Here is a 14911-nt window from a genome sequence, read left to right on the forward strand (position 1 = left end):
AAGACAAGAATGTCAACTATTTCACAATAAGGGGGAAAAGCATCAGACTACATCCTGTCTGTATTTTTTACCACTTCCCATAAGAGAAATCCAGGAAATACACCCCTCCTTTTTTTTTTTTTTTTTAACAATGAGTACAATTACGTGCCACAGCCCAAAGACCCTCCTGTGAGTTGTGCTCAACTGCAGGTACACAGCGGACTGGATCAGACAGAGGCCAGAGGAGCACCAAGCTCAGGAGGCCTGTGCTGGGGACATGCATAAACCCTCCTGCTGCTCTCCTGTGTTCCTACACCCACCAAAGATCCCCACATTCCCAGGTCTCTGGGATGCAGGTGCCCCTGGAAATCACCCCATCACTTCCTTCTCAACTGACCAGCCCGTCTTCTCCCCCAAGCATCCATGTCGGGGGCACCCAAGACCTCCTCTGACTGTTGTATCTGTTGGGACCACAGGCATCATTTCATCTATTACATTGAAAAACAACGTGTGATACAACAATTTCGCTGAATTTACTTGGTGGGTGTTTCACTTCAGCATTTCAACAGTCAGCCCTATACCATGAGTTCCAGTCCCGCCCTTCCTATATAAAATACATTATTAGCACATTTTCTGGGAAGGCCTATTTTCACCTGACAAGTTTTTAGATGGAGACAATAAATCACAGAGAGTGTAAGGGATATTTCCAAAGTAGTGAGCAAGAAAAGAGCAATCTAACAACGTGACAGTTCACCAAAAATGTTGCTTCAAGGTAAGTTCATCCCATGCGGGAATCTCTGGGGTGATCGAAATGTTCTGTATCGTGAGTGAAGAGGTGGTTTCACGGGTGTATATATTTATGAAAACTCATTGAGTTGTACACTTCAGACCTGTACATTTCACTGTGTTTACATTTTGCCCCTTGCCACAGACTGGTCAGAGCGTCTTTGCGTTAACTTCTGCACGCCCCGGAGCCGGCCCTGAGACTGTGTCTGCTACCACGCAGTGGCCCCAACATTGCCAGTGCGGCCTCATCCTCTTCTTGTCTTTGGTGACTTAATCATTGCTTTCTCTTTTTTCCTTATTGTTGTCAAAATAACCTAGGATTGGCTCTTTTATTTTTTAAATCCTTTTTCATCATATTACATTTTAACATTTTAAAATCTTCTTTAACAACATTGTTCCGTTGCATATACATGTTTTTAAAAGCACAAAGAAGCAAAAATGACCCACTATTCAGAGAAAATGACCATCAGTATTTTAGTCGCTCCTTCTGGAAACATTCAGTGGAGGCTGACTGAGTGTCCACTCTGTGGCAGGAACTGTTCTAGGCACCCGGTACACTGCGATCCACAGGCAGCGCCCTGGTCTTCGCAGAGCTTACATGCTACAAATTAACACGTAGAAAGGGATTTTGGCACTTGTTCCTTTCAATCTTTTAGCACTTGACAATATATCACTGTCTTTTCAAGGGAATAAAAATTATGGTATGACATCATTTTCATAGCTGCGTAATGCTTTTATTTAATAAATCCCCTAGTTCAAACAACTAAACCTTTCAAAGTTATAAACTACACTTCTATGAATATCTCGTTGAGAGTCTTTTGCATATGTTTTTAGTGATCTTCTTGCTGGCAAAATAATTTCAGGTATCATTGTTAACATACTTACATGTTTTCTTTCAAACACCCTTCACTTCAGTGGTTGCATAAACTTACTCCTTAACTCTCTGTACTTTTGATGAAAGAATCTACAGGTCATGTTCAAAGTCACGGTAAGCAATGACATGTACATGCACTTCTGTCCGATGTCAATATCAAGGCCTTGAAGGTAGACCCTCAGCAGGAGACTCTTTACCCATTTCTTCCAGGGAATTACCTGACTTTTGATTGCATCAGGGTTTAAATCTCTGAAATGGGCAGAATGATTTTTGCAACTATATAGCATTTGCCTACATCTAAGGCTAAAACCTTATTAAGATACCTTGTGTGAAAACTCCAGGCACAGCACAGAGATTTACTATCTGGCCCATGTATGGCCCAGGAGCCGTGGAGGGAGGATAGCTGAGAATGAATCTGGTGGGAGTGGGAGGTCTCCATGCTATATATTTCTTGAGAAACCTTTGATCCTAGATGACTTGAAGAGAACTTAGCGGTTTTGCAGGGGAGGAGCAAGTCATTTTAGAAAATAGGATACAGGAAATCTTCACGTTACATATTTCCTGAAGTTCAATGGTAAATCTATTATTAAGAATGGAGTGAAACATTCAAAGAAACAATTCAACAACATACTTGAACCACAACTATTCAGGGAGCCCCTAGAATGAGCAAAGCGCTATTATAACGTATGTAAGACGATTATTATAATCTCAAGCTAGTACACAAACTTATTTCACCCTGCAATGAAGTTTAAAGTAACTTTATTTTTGCCATGAAAGATAGTCTATAACAACATATTATAATACTCTTTGACATGTTTTTGATGACTACTGTTTTAAGAGCATTGTTCAAAGCACTATTGTCACAAGGGGCCTGCAAAGATGAATCAGACAAAAAGTTGTCATTGAAGAGTGGACCCACGACAGCTGTACCATCTAATACAGTAGCCTCCAGCCACATGTGCTGCTGAGGGGCAGAAATTTGGCTCGTGTGAACTGAGAGTGCTATCAGTAAACCATACACCAAATTCAAAAACTGAGTATGAAAAAAAAGAATGTAAAATCTTTAATTAATAAGTTTTTATAGTGATTATGTGTTGAAATGGTAATATTTTGGATACCGGGGTAATAGAATTATATTATTAAAATTAATTTAACCTGTTTCTTTATAGCTTTTTAATTTAAAAGTACATGTGTGACTTATGTCCTATTTCTATTGTCAGTGTTATCTACACCATTATAGTTACTACCTATATTCAGTGTTTATACTATGTGCCAGGTAATTTTTTAAAAATATGTTTTACTGATTTTTTTACAGAGAGGAAGGGAGAGGGATAGAGAGTTAGAAACATCGATCAGCTGCCTCCCGCATACTCCCCACTGGGGATGTGCCCACAACCAAGGTACATGCCCTTGACCGGAATCGAACCTGGGACCCTTCAGTTCGCAGGCTGACGCTCTATCCACTGAGCCAAACCGGTTAGGGCTGTGCCAGGTAATTTTATATCAGATATATGTAATCTTCCACAAGGGAGGTATTGCAGATGAGGAAACTGAGAGGGCAAAGGCTATATTAATCCATTATTCAACACATATCTCATATATTTTCTGTGCACCAAGGGCTGTTGTAGGCAGTAGAGAGTTCCCTACTCTTGCAGAACTTAAGTTATAGTGGGAGAGAAAAGTAATAAATCAATAAACAAGTATAAAAAATATGTCAGGCTTGGCCAGTGTGGCTCAGTGGTTGAGCATTGATCTATGAACTAGGAGGTCATGATTCAATTCCTGGTCAGGGCACATGCCCAGGTTGCGGGCTCAACCCCCAGTGTGGGGCATGCAGGAGGCAGCCGATCAATGATCCTCTCACATCATTGATGTTTCTCTCTCTCTCTCTCTCTCTCTCTCTCCCTCCCTCTCTCTCTCTCTCTCTCTCTCCCTTCCTCTCTGAAATCAATAAAAATATATTTTAAAAAAATCCATCAGGCAGTGACAATGAAGAAAGATGAAGCCTATAAATGAAGGCAGAGTGCCTAGAATTGGGAGAGATGGGGGTAGGCTATCTTTTAGATAACAAGATCTGAGAAGGAACTGTCATCTGAGCAGAGACATGAAGGAGTGAGTCCTGCGACTATCTCCCTGGCTGGGATCTTCTGGGCAGAGGCAACAACAAGTAAAGGACTAAGGAGTGTGTGTGTGTGTGTGTGTGTGTGTGTGTGTGTGTGTGTGTGTGTGAATGCTTTACACACTGGAGGGACAGCAAGAGAACCACTGGTGCTGGAGAGCACTGGACAAGGAGTAGAAGGAGAGGAAGCCAGAAGCATATTTCCATAGCAACTGGGAAGCCACCCTGACTAGGAAATGTTCAAGGATGACTCTGGCTGCTCTATGACGCATGGACTGTTGTGGGCATGCATGGAACCCAGCAAGAGCGGAAGCCGGAGACGAGTCAGGAGGCTGCTGCAGAAATGCAAGAGAGATTTTACAAGGTCTGTCTGACTCAGCTGCTGGAGATTTGCTGTTCCTGCAATACAAAGGAAAATAATCTAAAAATTATCCAGAGAATTGGAACAGCAAAGGTCAAATAACTGGATAATTTAAGCTTCAAAATATATTTGGGAGTCTATAAAGTTATTCAAGCTGGCAGTTAAAAAAAATCACTGTCTAACTTCATAGGATAGTAATTTGTCTCTGTCCCTTGCTTTCTGCCAATTTAACCAAAGGGAAGTGGACTTGAGATCTGTAATTGGCCGAGCAGGATTTCAGGACATTTAAGTCAAATTCAGATCAGGCAAATTAGCTTTATTTTTGCCAAAGAAAATTACTTAGTTGAAGCAGATAACAGTTCTGTAGCCTAAACTATTTGTATTGGTTGTCTACCTTCCGAATTGCTCTCATAATTGCTAATTCTGAGATTGAGCTTAGTTGTACGTGCAAGATAGTTAAAGAAAGAACTGGAATCTGTGTCTTGGATAAATGTATAGTTTAGTCAATAACTCCATTCAATAAGTCTGTTTTAATGGACAGAAGTACTTTTAAAAAGAAAGTATCCTCAAGGTCAAATGTTATGTAGGCCAAGTCCCTCCCCTAAGAGATAAATTAAGGTTTAAAGTAGGTACCTGGTTTCAAATGGAAAAAAATACAAAGCAATCACAAGGACCCCTAAAAGTCTTGTCATGATAAAAAAGGAGGCTCAATCTCGACCCTCCAGGTGGTTTATTTACTTTGATGGAATTCACTGGAAAATTGTTCAACTCCATATTTCACTGTGACTGGGCATTGGATGTAGTTCCTATCATTCAGGCAGTTTCTCCCAGTGCTAAAATGTACAGAATACACACATCAAAAGCCTGCTGCAACCATTGCAGCTGAAATTTACACAAATCTGTGCTGTGAGTAACTGGATAAACAATGAGACTAATGACCTTGTTCTGCACTAATCTCCATATGGCTCTGTCGGTACTGCTCTTGCCTTCAGGCAAGAAGGTTGTTGCTTTGGCTTCTCGCCTCAAACCAGGGATTAGGGGATGGCCCATGGCTGACAGAGCTGGGGGCTCTGCTCTTATAGCCCAGGCAGCCTGGGAGGACTACAGAGGATGCCCATCTCAGGAGGTGCATTTGCCGCCATTCAAGAAACACCTCCATTATCATAGCCGCTGAGGAAACAGATTTATAAAAAGTAAGAGAACCCTGGCCTGGCCAGTGTGGCTCAGTGGTTGAGCATCCACCCATGCACCAAGAGGTCACTGGTTTGATTCCCCACGGGAGCACATTCCCAGGTTGTGGGTCCCTGCAGGAGGCAGCCAATCGATGTTCCCCTCTCACATTGATGTTTCTCTCTCTCTCTCTCCCTCTTCTTTCCTCTCTCTCTGAAATCAATAAAAACGTATTTAAAAAATTAAGAAAACCCTTTAGCCATGCGTCCCCCTTCTGAGAGTTTATTTTCTTCAAGAGAGGGCCCAGGCTTTCCTTGGGTGTTTTTCAGGGCCTCCACACAGCTGCCCCCACTCCCTCAAAAAAAGACAGAACTCTCAGGGCCTTGGTCCATGTTCCTCTTTCCACCAAGAATACATTTTAAAATGGCTGCATCTGTAAAGAGTGAAAGGGAGGACTGAAGTGGACCAGTGCACTTGATCGGCATTTACTTCTAATCTGGGATGTTTGGGGAAAGATGTGTTTTAAAAAGGTGTCTCTTAGGTGTCCCCGCCCCCCAAATTGCTACCGAGTCCCTTCAACACTAATTGGAAAGTCTGAGTGTTGCTGCCCAAAGAGATGGAGCGCCTCTGATGCTTCTGTACTGGAGCAGCGTTGGCCTCGGTGGAAGGAGAACGGGACGCCGGGAACCTGCCCCGATTCCAGCGTCAGCATCTGGCACACAGGTCACACAGCAAAGTTCATCCTGGGAGGTGGAGCCGCGGCAATGGCTCTATTGGTGGGGTTACCTCGGGTCAGAAAGGATCACACACAAAACAGACTGAGCTAAACGCCCTAAGTGCTACACACGTGATACCCCTGCCACTGCACATCCAGCCCTAGCCCTAATCTTTACGGCCTGGTAAACTTGAGATGCCTCAGTATGAGATATGGAATCACATTCTATGCTGAAACCTAAGTTCTGGTGGGATTTACAGTCCCAAGAAACACCTCGTATACACCTTTCTGCTCACTCCCTCTCCCCCCCCCCCCCCCCCGCCGCATCTGTCTTTTGTTGTTTCAAATACTTGATCCATGTAGACATTCCCCCTTTCATAGGCCATCACACCACTAAGGCTGTTCTCAGTTATTGTGAGCTGGGTCAAATGCCTCACAAAAATGTATTCTATGTTCAGGGTCATTTTTCTTCATCTATTTGTCAATTCATTGAAAGCCCATCATACACACGAGGCAGAGGCAAGGCACATTCCCTCTCTTCCTGGAATATTCTTCCTCTCATCACTCTCACTCTGGGTAACAAACGCTAAGGTGACTTTTGCGCCTCTGCCATACGATTGTCGCGGATGGTCACAGCAGCCCATGTGTGAGCTTGACACCATCCCCGCTTGCTCCTGTGGTAAAGGTTCCTGGTGTTTTAGACGTTTTCTATTTTACAACTGACAGGTCTCCTCAATAATCATCTTTGCTTCACAGACTAATAATATCTTACATTTGTACATGCTTTCACGTGCATTATCTCGCTGAATCCTTAAAACAATCTTATCATGTAGGCCATTATTATACCCATTCTGCAGGAGGGAACCTGAATCCCGGAGACGTTAAAAGCCTGGCCTAAGGTCACCACAGCAGGAGAGGAGTGGCAGAGCCCATCTCGCAACCAGAATTCCCAAGTCTTTTCATTATATGGTTTGGAAGCCGTCGCTTTGTATTGGCTACTTCTAAAACAAGAGAATGCTGCTCAAGAAGCATTTCAAGAGGGGCCTTACAGTGTAACCATCTAACTTTCTGTTTAATCACTTTCTGGCTGCAGGAGGAGATTTCTGAAATCTACCAATACAAGGATTTCAAATCAGAGACCACTAAGATAGTGAGTGGGTTGATAAAAATAATATTAACCTTGGTTCTCCAGAATCTAACTTGTGTGGATGGAAACTATACGGTGCAGTGCACTGTGTTAGAAAAAGCAGTATTATGCACAATGAATACGTGCGCCCGGGTTGTGTCAACATTCTCTTCCCAAATGTGGCTGCAGAAGAGAGTGTGAAGCACACCAAAATGAGACAATATTTATGGCTGAAGAAATTCGGCTTCACATAACGGTAATTATGAACAAGATATTTTCCTTAATAAAATTACTGCAAAACAAAATCTGGAGGAATTAAGTGTTTCCCTATGTCCTCCCCGTTTTATTCCATGTGCTCAAGAATGATTGCAGGGGGAAAGAAAGGGAGCGAGTACAGGGAGCAGAGGGAGAAAGAGAGGCACAGCCAGACGGCCTCTGCTGAGGGTTGGTTTTGCTTTAGAAACTGGAATGTGTCCAGGCTTGATTTTTATTTTCAATTCACATTTCAGATCCAGCTCCCCAAACTCTTTGATCTTTCTCCCTGTCTCCTTACCCGGAAGAGAACCCTTGGCCTTCTCAGCTGGGAGCTGGGAGCACACGTGGAAAGACTGGCTCGGATCCATATTCCTGCCAAATTTAGTCACACAAAGGGGCCTGCAAGGGGAAAAAAAAAGGATGAAAGCGGCAGCCGCCAGGACTTCAAAGGCCGCGCCGCCGCGCCGGGCCCTGCGCAGGCGCCGCCCTCCGCAGATATAAGGCGCAACTGGCGCGCGTCCGCCCGCGCGCGTCCCCGGCCCGAGGGTGGGTGGAGGGGTCCCGCGGCGCAAGGGGGGGTGAGGGGGGGGGGTGATGCCGCGCCCGCGCCACCCGCCGCCTGCCCGAGGCCGGTCCTCAGCCCAGGGAAGGCGCCTGGGAAAAGTTTTCAGCAAGGAGGAGAAAGAATGTCAAGTCCAGCGCACTGGGCGGGTTGCACTGCGGCCCGCCGATGTATTCCAGCTCCCACAACACTCCCTTTGGGGGTCCCCCTTCCAGACGCAACGCCCGCTCCTCCGTGCGGGAGCTCGGGCCCTGCGGGGGCTTCCCGTCGCGGGGCCGAGCAGGGAGGGCGCGTGGCGGGGCTCTAACTGGCCCTGACCGCTCCCTCGAGCCCGTGCCGCGCCCCCCCCCCGCCCCCGCCCCCGCTCTGGTCGGCGACCTCCCAGCTCGACTTCTCTCTCTGGGCCGCCTCGGGACTTGGGCCCCTGCCCCCCCCCCCCCCCCCCCCCCCGGTTAGCAGAAGGTCTGCCGGCCGAGCCCACACAGGGTGGAGGGGGACGTGGCCCTCTGGCATGGCCGTGGGAGGACCCGGGCCCTGGGCTGGCGGTCCTGGGGCCCCACCCCAGTGGGACGCCGACGCCAAGCCCGGCCCGCACCCGCACCCGCACCCGCACCCGCACCCGCACCCGCGCGGGGGGAGAAGCCCCCGGGGGCTGCAGCGGCGGCGGCGGACGTGGGCTCCGTGGGCGGACCCGCCAGGCAGCGCTGGCCCCGAGGAAGCCGGGTGTCCGCGGGCGGGCGGGCGGGCGGGCGGCCGGATTTGGGAAGGACGTTTGTACGGTCCCACGAGCTCTGCTCCCCGGCGGGCGGGGCGTTGAGCTTGTTTGTCTTAGGAGGGGGCGCGGGGAGGCGGAAGCACCCCTGGGACACAAACTGCCGTTTCCCCCGCCCTCCCTCCTGCCTTCCCCCTCAGTCCGTTAAACGGAAGATGCGCCGCGCTTAGTCTCCGGTGAGGCTGGGGTGGAAAGTCGGAGGTGCCGGGGTTCCGTCTCTGTCATCGCCTCCTTCGTCTTTTCGGTCCTCCACTCTCGCTTCTCTCGAGCAGCCTCTTCCGTCGGTCCCCGCCACCCCCTTCCTTTTGGGATCCCACCAAAGTCGTAGCTGGGAGCGAGTCCAGGCCACACAAAGGGGGAGACCCGGGGCTTGGAAGGGGGGCAGGACAGAGGGGGCGGAGAGGGCTCCGAAGGGCACCGCGCTTCTCTCTCCTCCCTGTAATTAAGGACGACGTGAGTGTCTGTAGCTGACTCCTCTTGGCAGCAAAATCGCCAGGGGCGGGGGGGGGGGGTAAAGAAGGCAGGGGGCGAGATGTGTGTGTGTGGGGGGTCATTCTCCCAGTTCTTCTGCAGGCACCCAGCGGGGCCTGTGCCCGGTTTGCCCTGTGGACTTCGGGGCGCATCTCCAGTCCCCGCTCCTCCGTTCGCGCCGGGTGGGCGCCTCGCCCCCCACGTGCAGCCGGGCCGGCGGCGCCCGGCGCAGGAGGAAGTGTTGATATAAAACAAGTCACTGTTCGCTCCCCAAGCTAAACCCCAACCAACCAAAGCCACCAAGAGGGGGAAAACCAACAGCAATCCAGCCAGCCCCTAGCAATTGTTTCACGGTCGGAATTCAATCACATCAAAACGCCCCCTGAAACCCACATCCTGAAGGAGTGAACCTGCAACAGCCAGCCTCCAGTCCTTCGCTCGAGTTCACACGAACAACCCGCCTCTACATCCGAGCGAAGGGGGCGGCGGGCGGCCGAGTTTCTCCCGCGTCGCACCCACTGCATCCCGGGGGGCCGTGCACCCCAAGAGGGGGCTGCATCTGTGAATAGCAGCCCCCACACGAATTAGAGACCTCCGGGCGGCAGAAATGCCTTTGCCCGGATCTTCACGGAACCTGTAGGGAGGGAGGATGCTCTTCCCAGAGTAATTTCGCCCCTCTGGTGTCGCTCCCTTATCCGGAGAGACGGACTTCATGTGGAAATGTCAATCTCCTTCCCCGACAAAGCTTTAAAAAACCTAGGTGAATGTTTCCTTGTAACGCTTCTTTGAAGAATATTTGCAACAATGATAAGGACACTTGGCCAACACCCCCGCACGCCACGGGGAGGGAAAACAGTCACGCGAACTGAGTCTGACGTTGGGGGTGATTTTGTTGGAAACAATGTTTCCAAAGGAGAGGGTTATGGCCAAGTACTAAAGGCAGACACCGACCCTGGGCCCTTCTGGTCAACAGTTCCCACTAGTTATTGTTCCCAAAACTCCCATCTTCTGGAGCGCCTAATCTCCAGGACACCTGGAGTTGAGCTTCAAATGACTCAAGGAGTTCAGATAATTAACATGAAGGAGAAAATGGAATTCGACTGAGTTGCAACACTTAAATGGGGATGTAGGAGTCCTCATTTAATCTTTCTCTGGCTTCCAGAAACTACCTTCTGGCCACGCTGCGTGCCCCCCACCCCCACCTCGAGTTTGATGAAAGGAGCTTCTACTCTGGCTGCTTGGGGGGAAACTGCATTTTCCAGTTCTTTTCCTGTCGCAAATTGGCGCATTTGTGGGAGGGCTTTTGACTTTGTTTCCCCGTATTTCTTTTAGAACAGGGGCTATAAATGTCTAACATAGCTACAAGTCCACATTTCTAGGACACTACACTCGCACTGGTGTGTAACTTCAAGGGAAGTTGCATATGGCCACCAACCAAAAAAAAAAAATGTTTTCTTTCCAACCTTTTCAGTATTGCTGTATAGACATATTGCAGTAGAATATTCTTTTTATTTTTCTTCTCTAAGGCATAGCATAATTAGATATGTAAAGTGGATTTAATGTTTTACGCTTCCTGGCTCCCTTCACCAGCCCCAGATAGAATTTACCTGTGACGACTGGCCATGCTCTGTGACTTACTGAACCCTTTAAATGATAGCTTTTAAAATTGCTTCCTAGAAAATTCTCACCTCTGGGAAGTAGTTATCAGTAGGCGAGGTTTTAGGTGCTCATTTAGATCATTGTTGAGGTCTTTACTTATCAGTGTCCAGCAGCATGCAATTCCCCCTTAGGAAAAGAAGGATCTTTTTGCCTGATTGTTGCTGTATCATAGAGCTCAAGTCTGATTCTGTAGTGCTTTCCTTATTTTCAATTTAAGGGTGATGGAGACACATTTCTTCCTGCTCCTTGTTTACTGTTCTGAGGTTTTACAGATGGTTACTGTATTGGGTATAATAATTTTGGATTTTTAACTGAGGGGGTTTGAGAGCCAAGGAACAACATGTAATGTGTTTTTAAACTTCAACTTAGCTTATACTATAACGTTCACAAAACATCTTAAGTCCTGGCGTTGTATAAAATGCATCAAAGAGACGGGTGGAGGCTGGGGAATTTTTGAGGTTGGATTCAGATTTGCATCTTCAAGGGTCCCTTTGAGCCAGCGGTCCGAGGTGCCCAAGACTGCCAGATCCTCTCTCCCTCGACTGGCCTCGTTCTCTTGGGTCCCTTTGCCTTCTCTTCCTCCTCCTTGGGTTGTTTTTGCGTCCTCCTCAAGAGGTTCCCACACAATGTGGCGTGTATCTCCGAAAATCCATGAAAGATCTGGCGTAACTCTCTAGGTGCATCGCATGGTGAGGCTGGAATGGATGAGATCTTGTTTAAAAAGCGATAATGCAGGTCCTCTTCGGTTTTTTTCTTCCTGGTCCTATTATTCTCGGTAAGTATGTGCTTCCTAGTCCTTCGACATTATATTTAGGAAAGCCACAACTCTCTTCCTTGTCCTTCTTGTTTCCATTCTCTCTTATTAGTTGAGCGATGTCTGTTATATTTTCCTTCTCCTCTGTCCCCGCTTCCCGCCTCATCCGCTCGCTCGGTCAGAGCATCTATCAATGTGGTGTCGATCACAGCTGCGGCGGCTTCTCTTTCATCTTCCTCCCCTTGCAGGGCGGCGGGGAGTGGGGGGGAAGCGGGTAGGCGGAAAGGAGGTGGGGGTGAGCTTGGCAGAGGAAGGGGGGGTAGACGAGAGAAGAGATACTTAAGATGATGAAGTTAAACCATTCGGGCAGTTTCTTGTCAATTTCACGCGGGCAAAGCGTGCCTCTCAGTGGGTTATAAGAAGCGCCCGGTCCCTCCTTCCCTCGCCAAATTGCCTGATCCTTCCCTCCAGGAGCGCGCGCGCGCGCACACACACACTCACACACTCACACACATACACCCCAAAACTAGGACTGGTCCTACAGGCTCTGGGAAAAGGAGAAAAAAAAAAAAAAAGTCCTCAATCACCACCTCCAACTCGCGGTCCCCCTCCTCCCGCCCAGCGGGCAGCCAAGGAGAGCTGGAGGCGGGGGAAGAGGGGGAGGAGAAGCGACGCAAATGGGTAGCTTTTCAGCGCCGGCGAGGCGCGGGAGGAGGAGAAGCGGTGGGGAGGCGCAGCCGCTCACCTGCGGGGCAGGGCGCGGAGGAGGGACCCAGGCTGCACGCACTCGGGCCGAAGAGCCGGGACGCGCCGAAGCCTCGCACGCGGTCCAGCTCGGGGGTTCCCCTCCCCTGGGCCGGGAGAACCCGAGGGGTGCAGCTCCTTCCTTTGACAGAGCTGCCCGGAGGAGGCGTGGAGAGCGGCGAGCGAGACCGCCAGCGAGCCAGGCTGAGAAATTCGAGCCGGGAACAAAGAGGGGTCGGGCTCGGCGTGTGTGTGTCGGCTCCGGCTCCGGGCAGAAGCATTTGGGTTCGAGGACCCCGCTGTGACTTTCCGAGGCCCCGCCGTGCCCTCCACGGCCGACTCCCAGCACTCGCCGCACAAACTTTATTCTTGGCAAACTTCTTTCTTTTCCTCTTATCCTCCCCCTCCTCCTCCTCCCCCCACCCTCCCTCCTCCAGCAGATTAAACGCGCCTGGAGAAGGAAAATTCAGGCGAAAGAGAAGGAAATTAGAAGCTCCAAAGCGGACATCTCCAACCCGGCTGGCTCTTTATTTGTACTTTTTTGACCCTCCAGGAAGTGGACATTTCGTTATTTTCTGATTCTCCTGGCACCTTCTCCGCTGAGGCAGACGGAGCCTTTTTGCCCAGCTCTCCTCTTTTCTCGGAAAACCAACTCCCAATTGGGCATCCCGGGAAGCCAGAGTGGAGAGGTTTGCGTGGAGACGCGCCCGACGGACCCTGCGCCGCACTTTGGAGAGTCGTGCCTCCTCCGGAGCCGGCGTCCTCCGCGCGCGTCAGCCGGGGGCGTGGGGCGGCCGCCCGGGCAGCGGAGCCTAGAGCGCGCCGCCGCCCCCAGAGGCGCCAGCGGCGGCGGCCCTCGCCGCCCGGTGCTCAGCGGCCCCCGGCGGGCACCGACGTCGGCCTCGGCGGAGCGGGAAGGCGCGGGCGGCCGCGGGACTCGGGCGCCGCCGCAGCTGCTCCGGCTGCGGGCCTCCGGCCCCGCGTTTGCTGGCCCCGCTTCCGCCCACTCTCTCACCTCACGCATCCTTCCAGCCCCCCCTCCCTGCCGTTGACCCCCTCGCTTCCTGCCGTCGCCTCGGGTGCTCCCCCAAGCAGAGCGGAGATTACAGAGCGGTCGGGATGCCCCAACTCTCCGGGGCCGGCGGCGGGGGGGACCCGGAACTCTGCGCCACCGACGAGATGATCCCCTTCAAGGACGAGGGCGACCCCCAGAAGGAGAAGATCTTCGCCGAGATCAGTCACCCCGAAGAGGAAGGCGACTTGGCCGATATCAAGTCCTCCTTGGTTAATGAGTCCGAAATCATCCCGGCCAGCAATGGGCACGAGGTCAGTGGGCCGCCGCCTGAGCGCCTAGAGGGGTGGCGGGTCCCGGGGCGGAGTGGAGAGCGAGGGAGGCCGGGCGGGCGCCCGCAGCCCCGGAGACGGCCCCTCGTGGGTCCCTCGTGTTTGCTGGAGGCTGGGTGCCCCGGGCAGCCTTGTCCTTTGTGTCTGTGTGCGTGCGCGCGCGTGTCGGGTGGGAGGTGGGGGTCCGTGCAGGGAAACTTACTCCGGGTGGATCCGTCCGTGGGGGTTCGGCGGCGGCTAAACGGTTGGTTTGCGGGAGGAGAAGTTGGCCTGGCGCACGTTCGTTTGGCCTGCGGACTCCTCACTGGCAGGGAGAGGGTGCGCTGATGCTTTACCGCGAGGACGTCTGAACTCGGAATTCTTCGTAGGACGGAAAACAAAGTGCACCCGCTATCTCGGCAGCTATCTCTGCACAAGTGCGTTAAACCACTGCAGGCTTAGGCAGAGGAGCGGAGCCGCAGGCGGAGAGGAAGGGGAGGCGGGCGTGGGCCGGGGACTGGGGACTGGGGGGTGGGGGGGGGCGGCGGCCCAACCGCCGCTGAGTTGGGCTCGCGCGGAGCCCCGGGGGCGGTGCGGGGCTGGGTCCCAGCCTGTGGCCCCGAGCCCCTCGGCGCGCTGAACCGAGCCATCCCTTTGCAGTACCTCCCGCAACACCGGTTTTCTCCAGCCCCCATCACTTAAAAGAACAAAAATCCAAGACGCTTATATTTGGGGTTAGTTTGGGCCCGGATCAGGCCTTAAATCTACACAGAAGACCGGCGAGTGAGAGTGGAGATGCGGCGGAAGCCAGGGCACCCACTCCGGGGCTGGCGGAAAGCGCTTGATCAGATCTCCAGGCCAGCGGCGGGCGATTGCTGCTGGTAACTCGAGTCGAGTAAATAGAGCCACGTGGGTGCCTGCGGGAGAAAGCCCGGAGCAGGGACCCCGCGGAAGGGCTATTTCAGGCCGCGCGAAAGCTTCAGCTGGGGGTGGTGGGGGGGGGGGGGCGGATGGACCCTGACACCCGACACTCCACTGGCCACCCGAGTTCAACAGCTGGGAAACGCTTTGGAGGAAATCCGGTAGAAAAGTTCTGACACTCAGATGATTTCATCAACGATTTTTCCCTCCACAGAAACTTGGAGGTTATACCCTTTTCCCTTAAATGGCATCCTTCTGCCCCCAAAGAGAAAGCGTGTGGTTTTGGGGGCGGGGGCATTTGGGGTTTTAAACACGCGTTT

General features: G+C 51.2%; 1 protein-coding gene and 1 long non-coding RNA gene across 7 annotated transcripts in view; one reads left to right on the forward strand and one right to left on the reverse strand.

The window, feature by feature from the left end:
- Nucleotides 1-564: 564 nt before the first annotated feature.
- Nucleotides 565-14152, reverse strand: LOC307097466. 2 transcript variants are annotated; one of them, XR_013813353.1, is made up of 3 exons: nt 13894-14152; nt 7684-7784; nt 565-6059 (listed from the first exon to the last, which is right to left on the reverse strand). It is a non-coding gene; the product is annotated as an uncharacterized lncRNA (long non-coding RNA). The 2 variants fall into 2 exon arrangements; XR_013813354.1 differs by having other exon boundaries at nt 565-6075.
- The window catches only part of LEF1 (lymphoid enhancer binding factor 1), a 114917-nt gene continuing 112296 nt past the window's right edge, over nt 12291-14911 (forward strand). For 4 of the 5 annotated variants that reach the window (XM_079767192.1, XM_079767191.1, XM_079767194.1 and 1 more), the window contains exon 1: nt 12291-13673. In XM_079767192.1, the coding sequence (XP_079623318.1) occupies nt 13467-13673 (207 nt within the window). In that variant the 5' untranslated portion in view covers nt 12291-13466. The remainder of the gene's footprint in view (nt 13674-14911) is intronic. The other variant, XM_079767195.1, reaches the window with a different exon arrangement.

Source organism: Cnephaeus nilssonii, assembly GCF_951640355.1.
Source record: "Cnephaeus nilssonii genome assembly, chromosome: 1".
In the NCBI taxonomy this organism is placed as follows: domain Eukaryota; kingdom Metazoa; phylum Chordata; class Mammalia; order Chiroptera; family Vespertilionidae; genus Cnephaeus; species Cnephaeus nilssonii.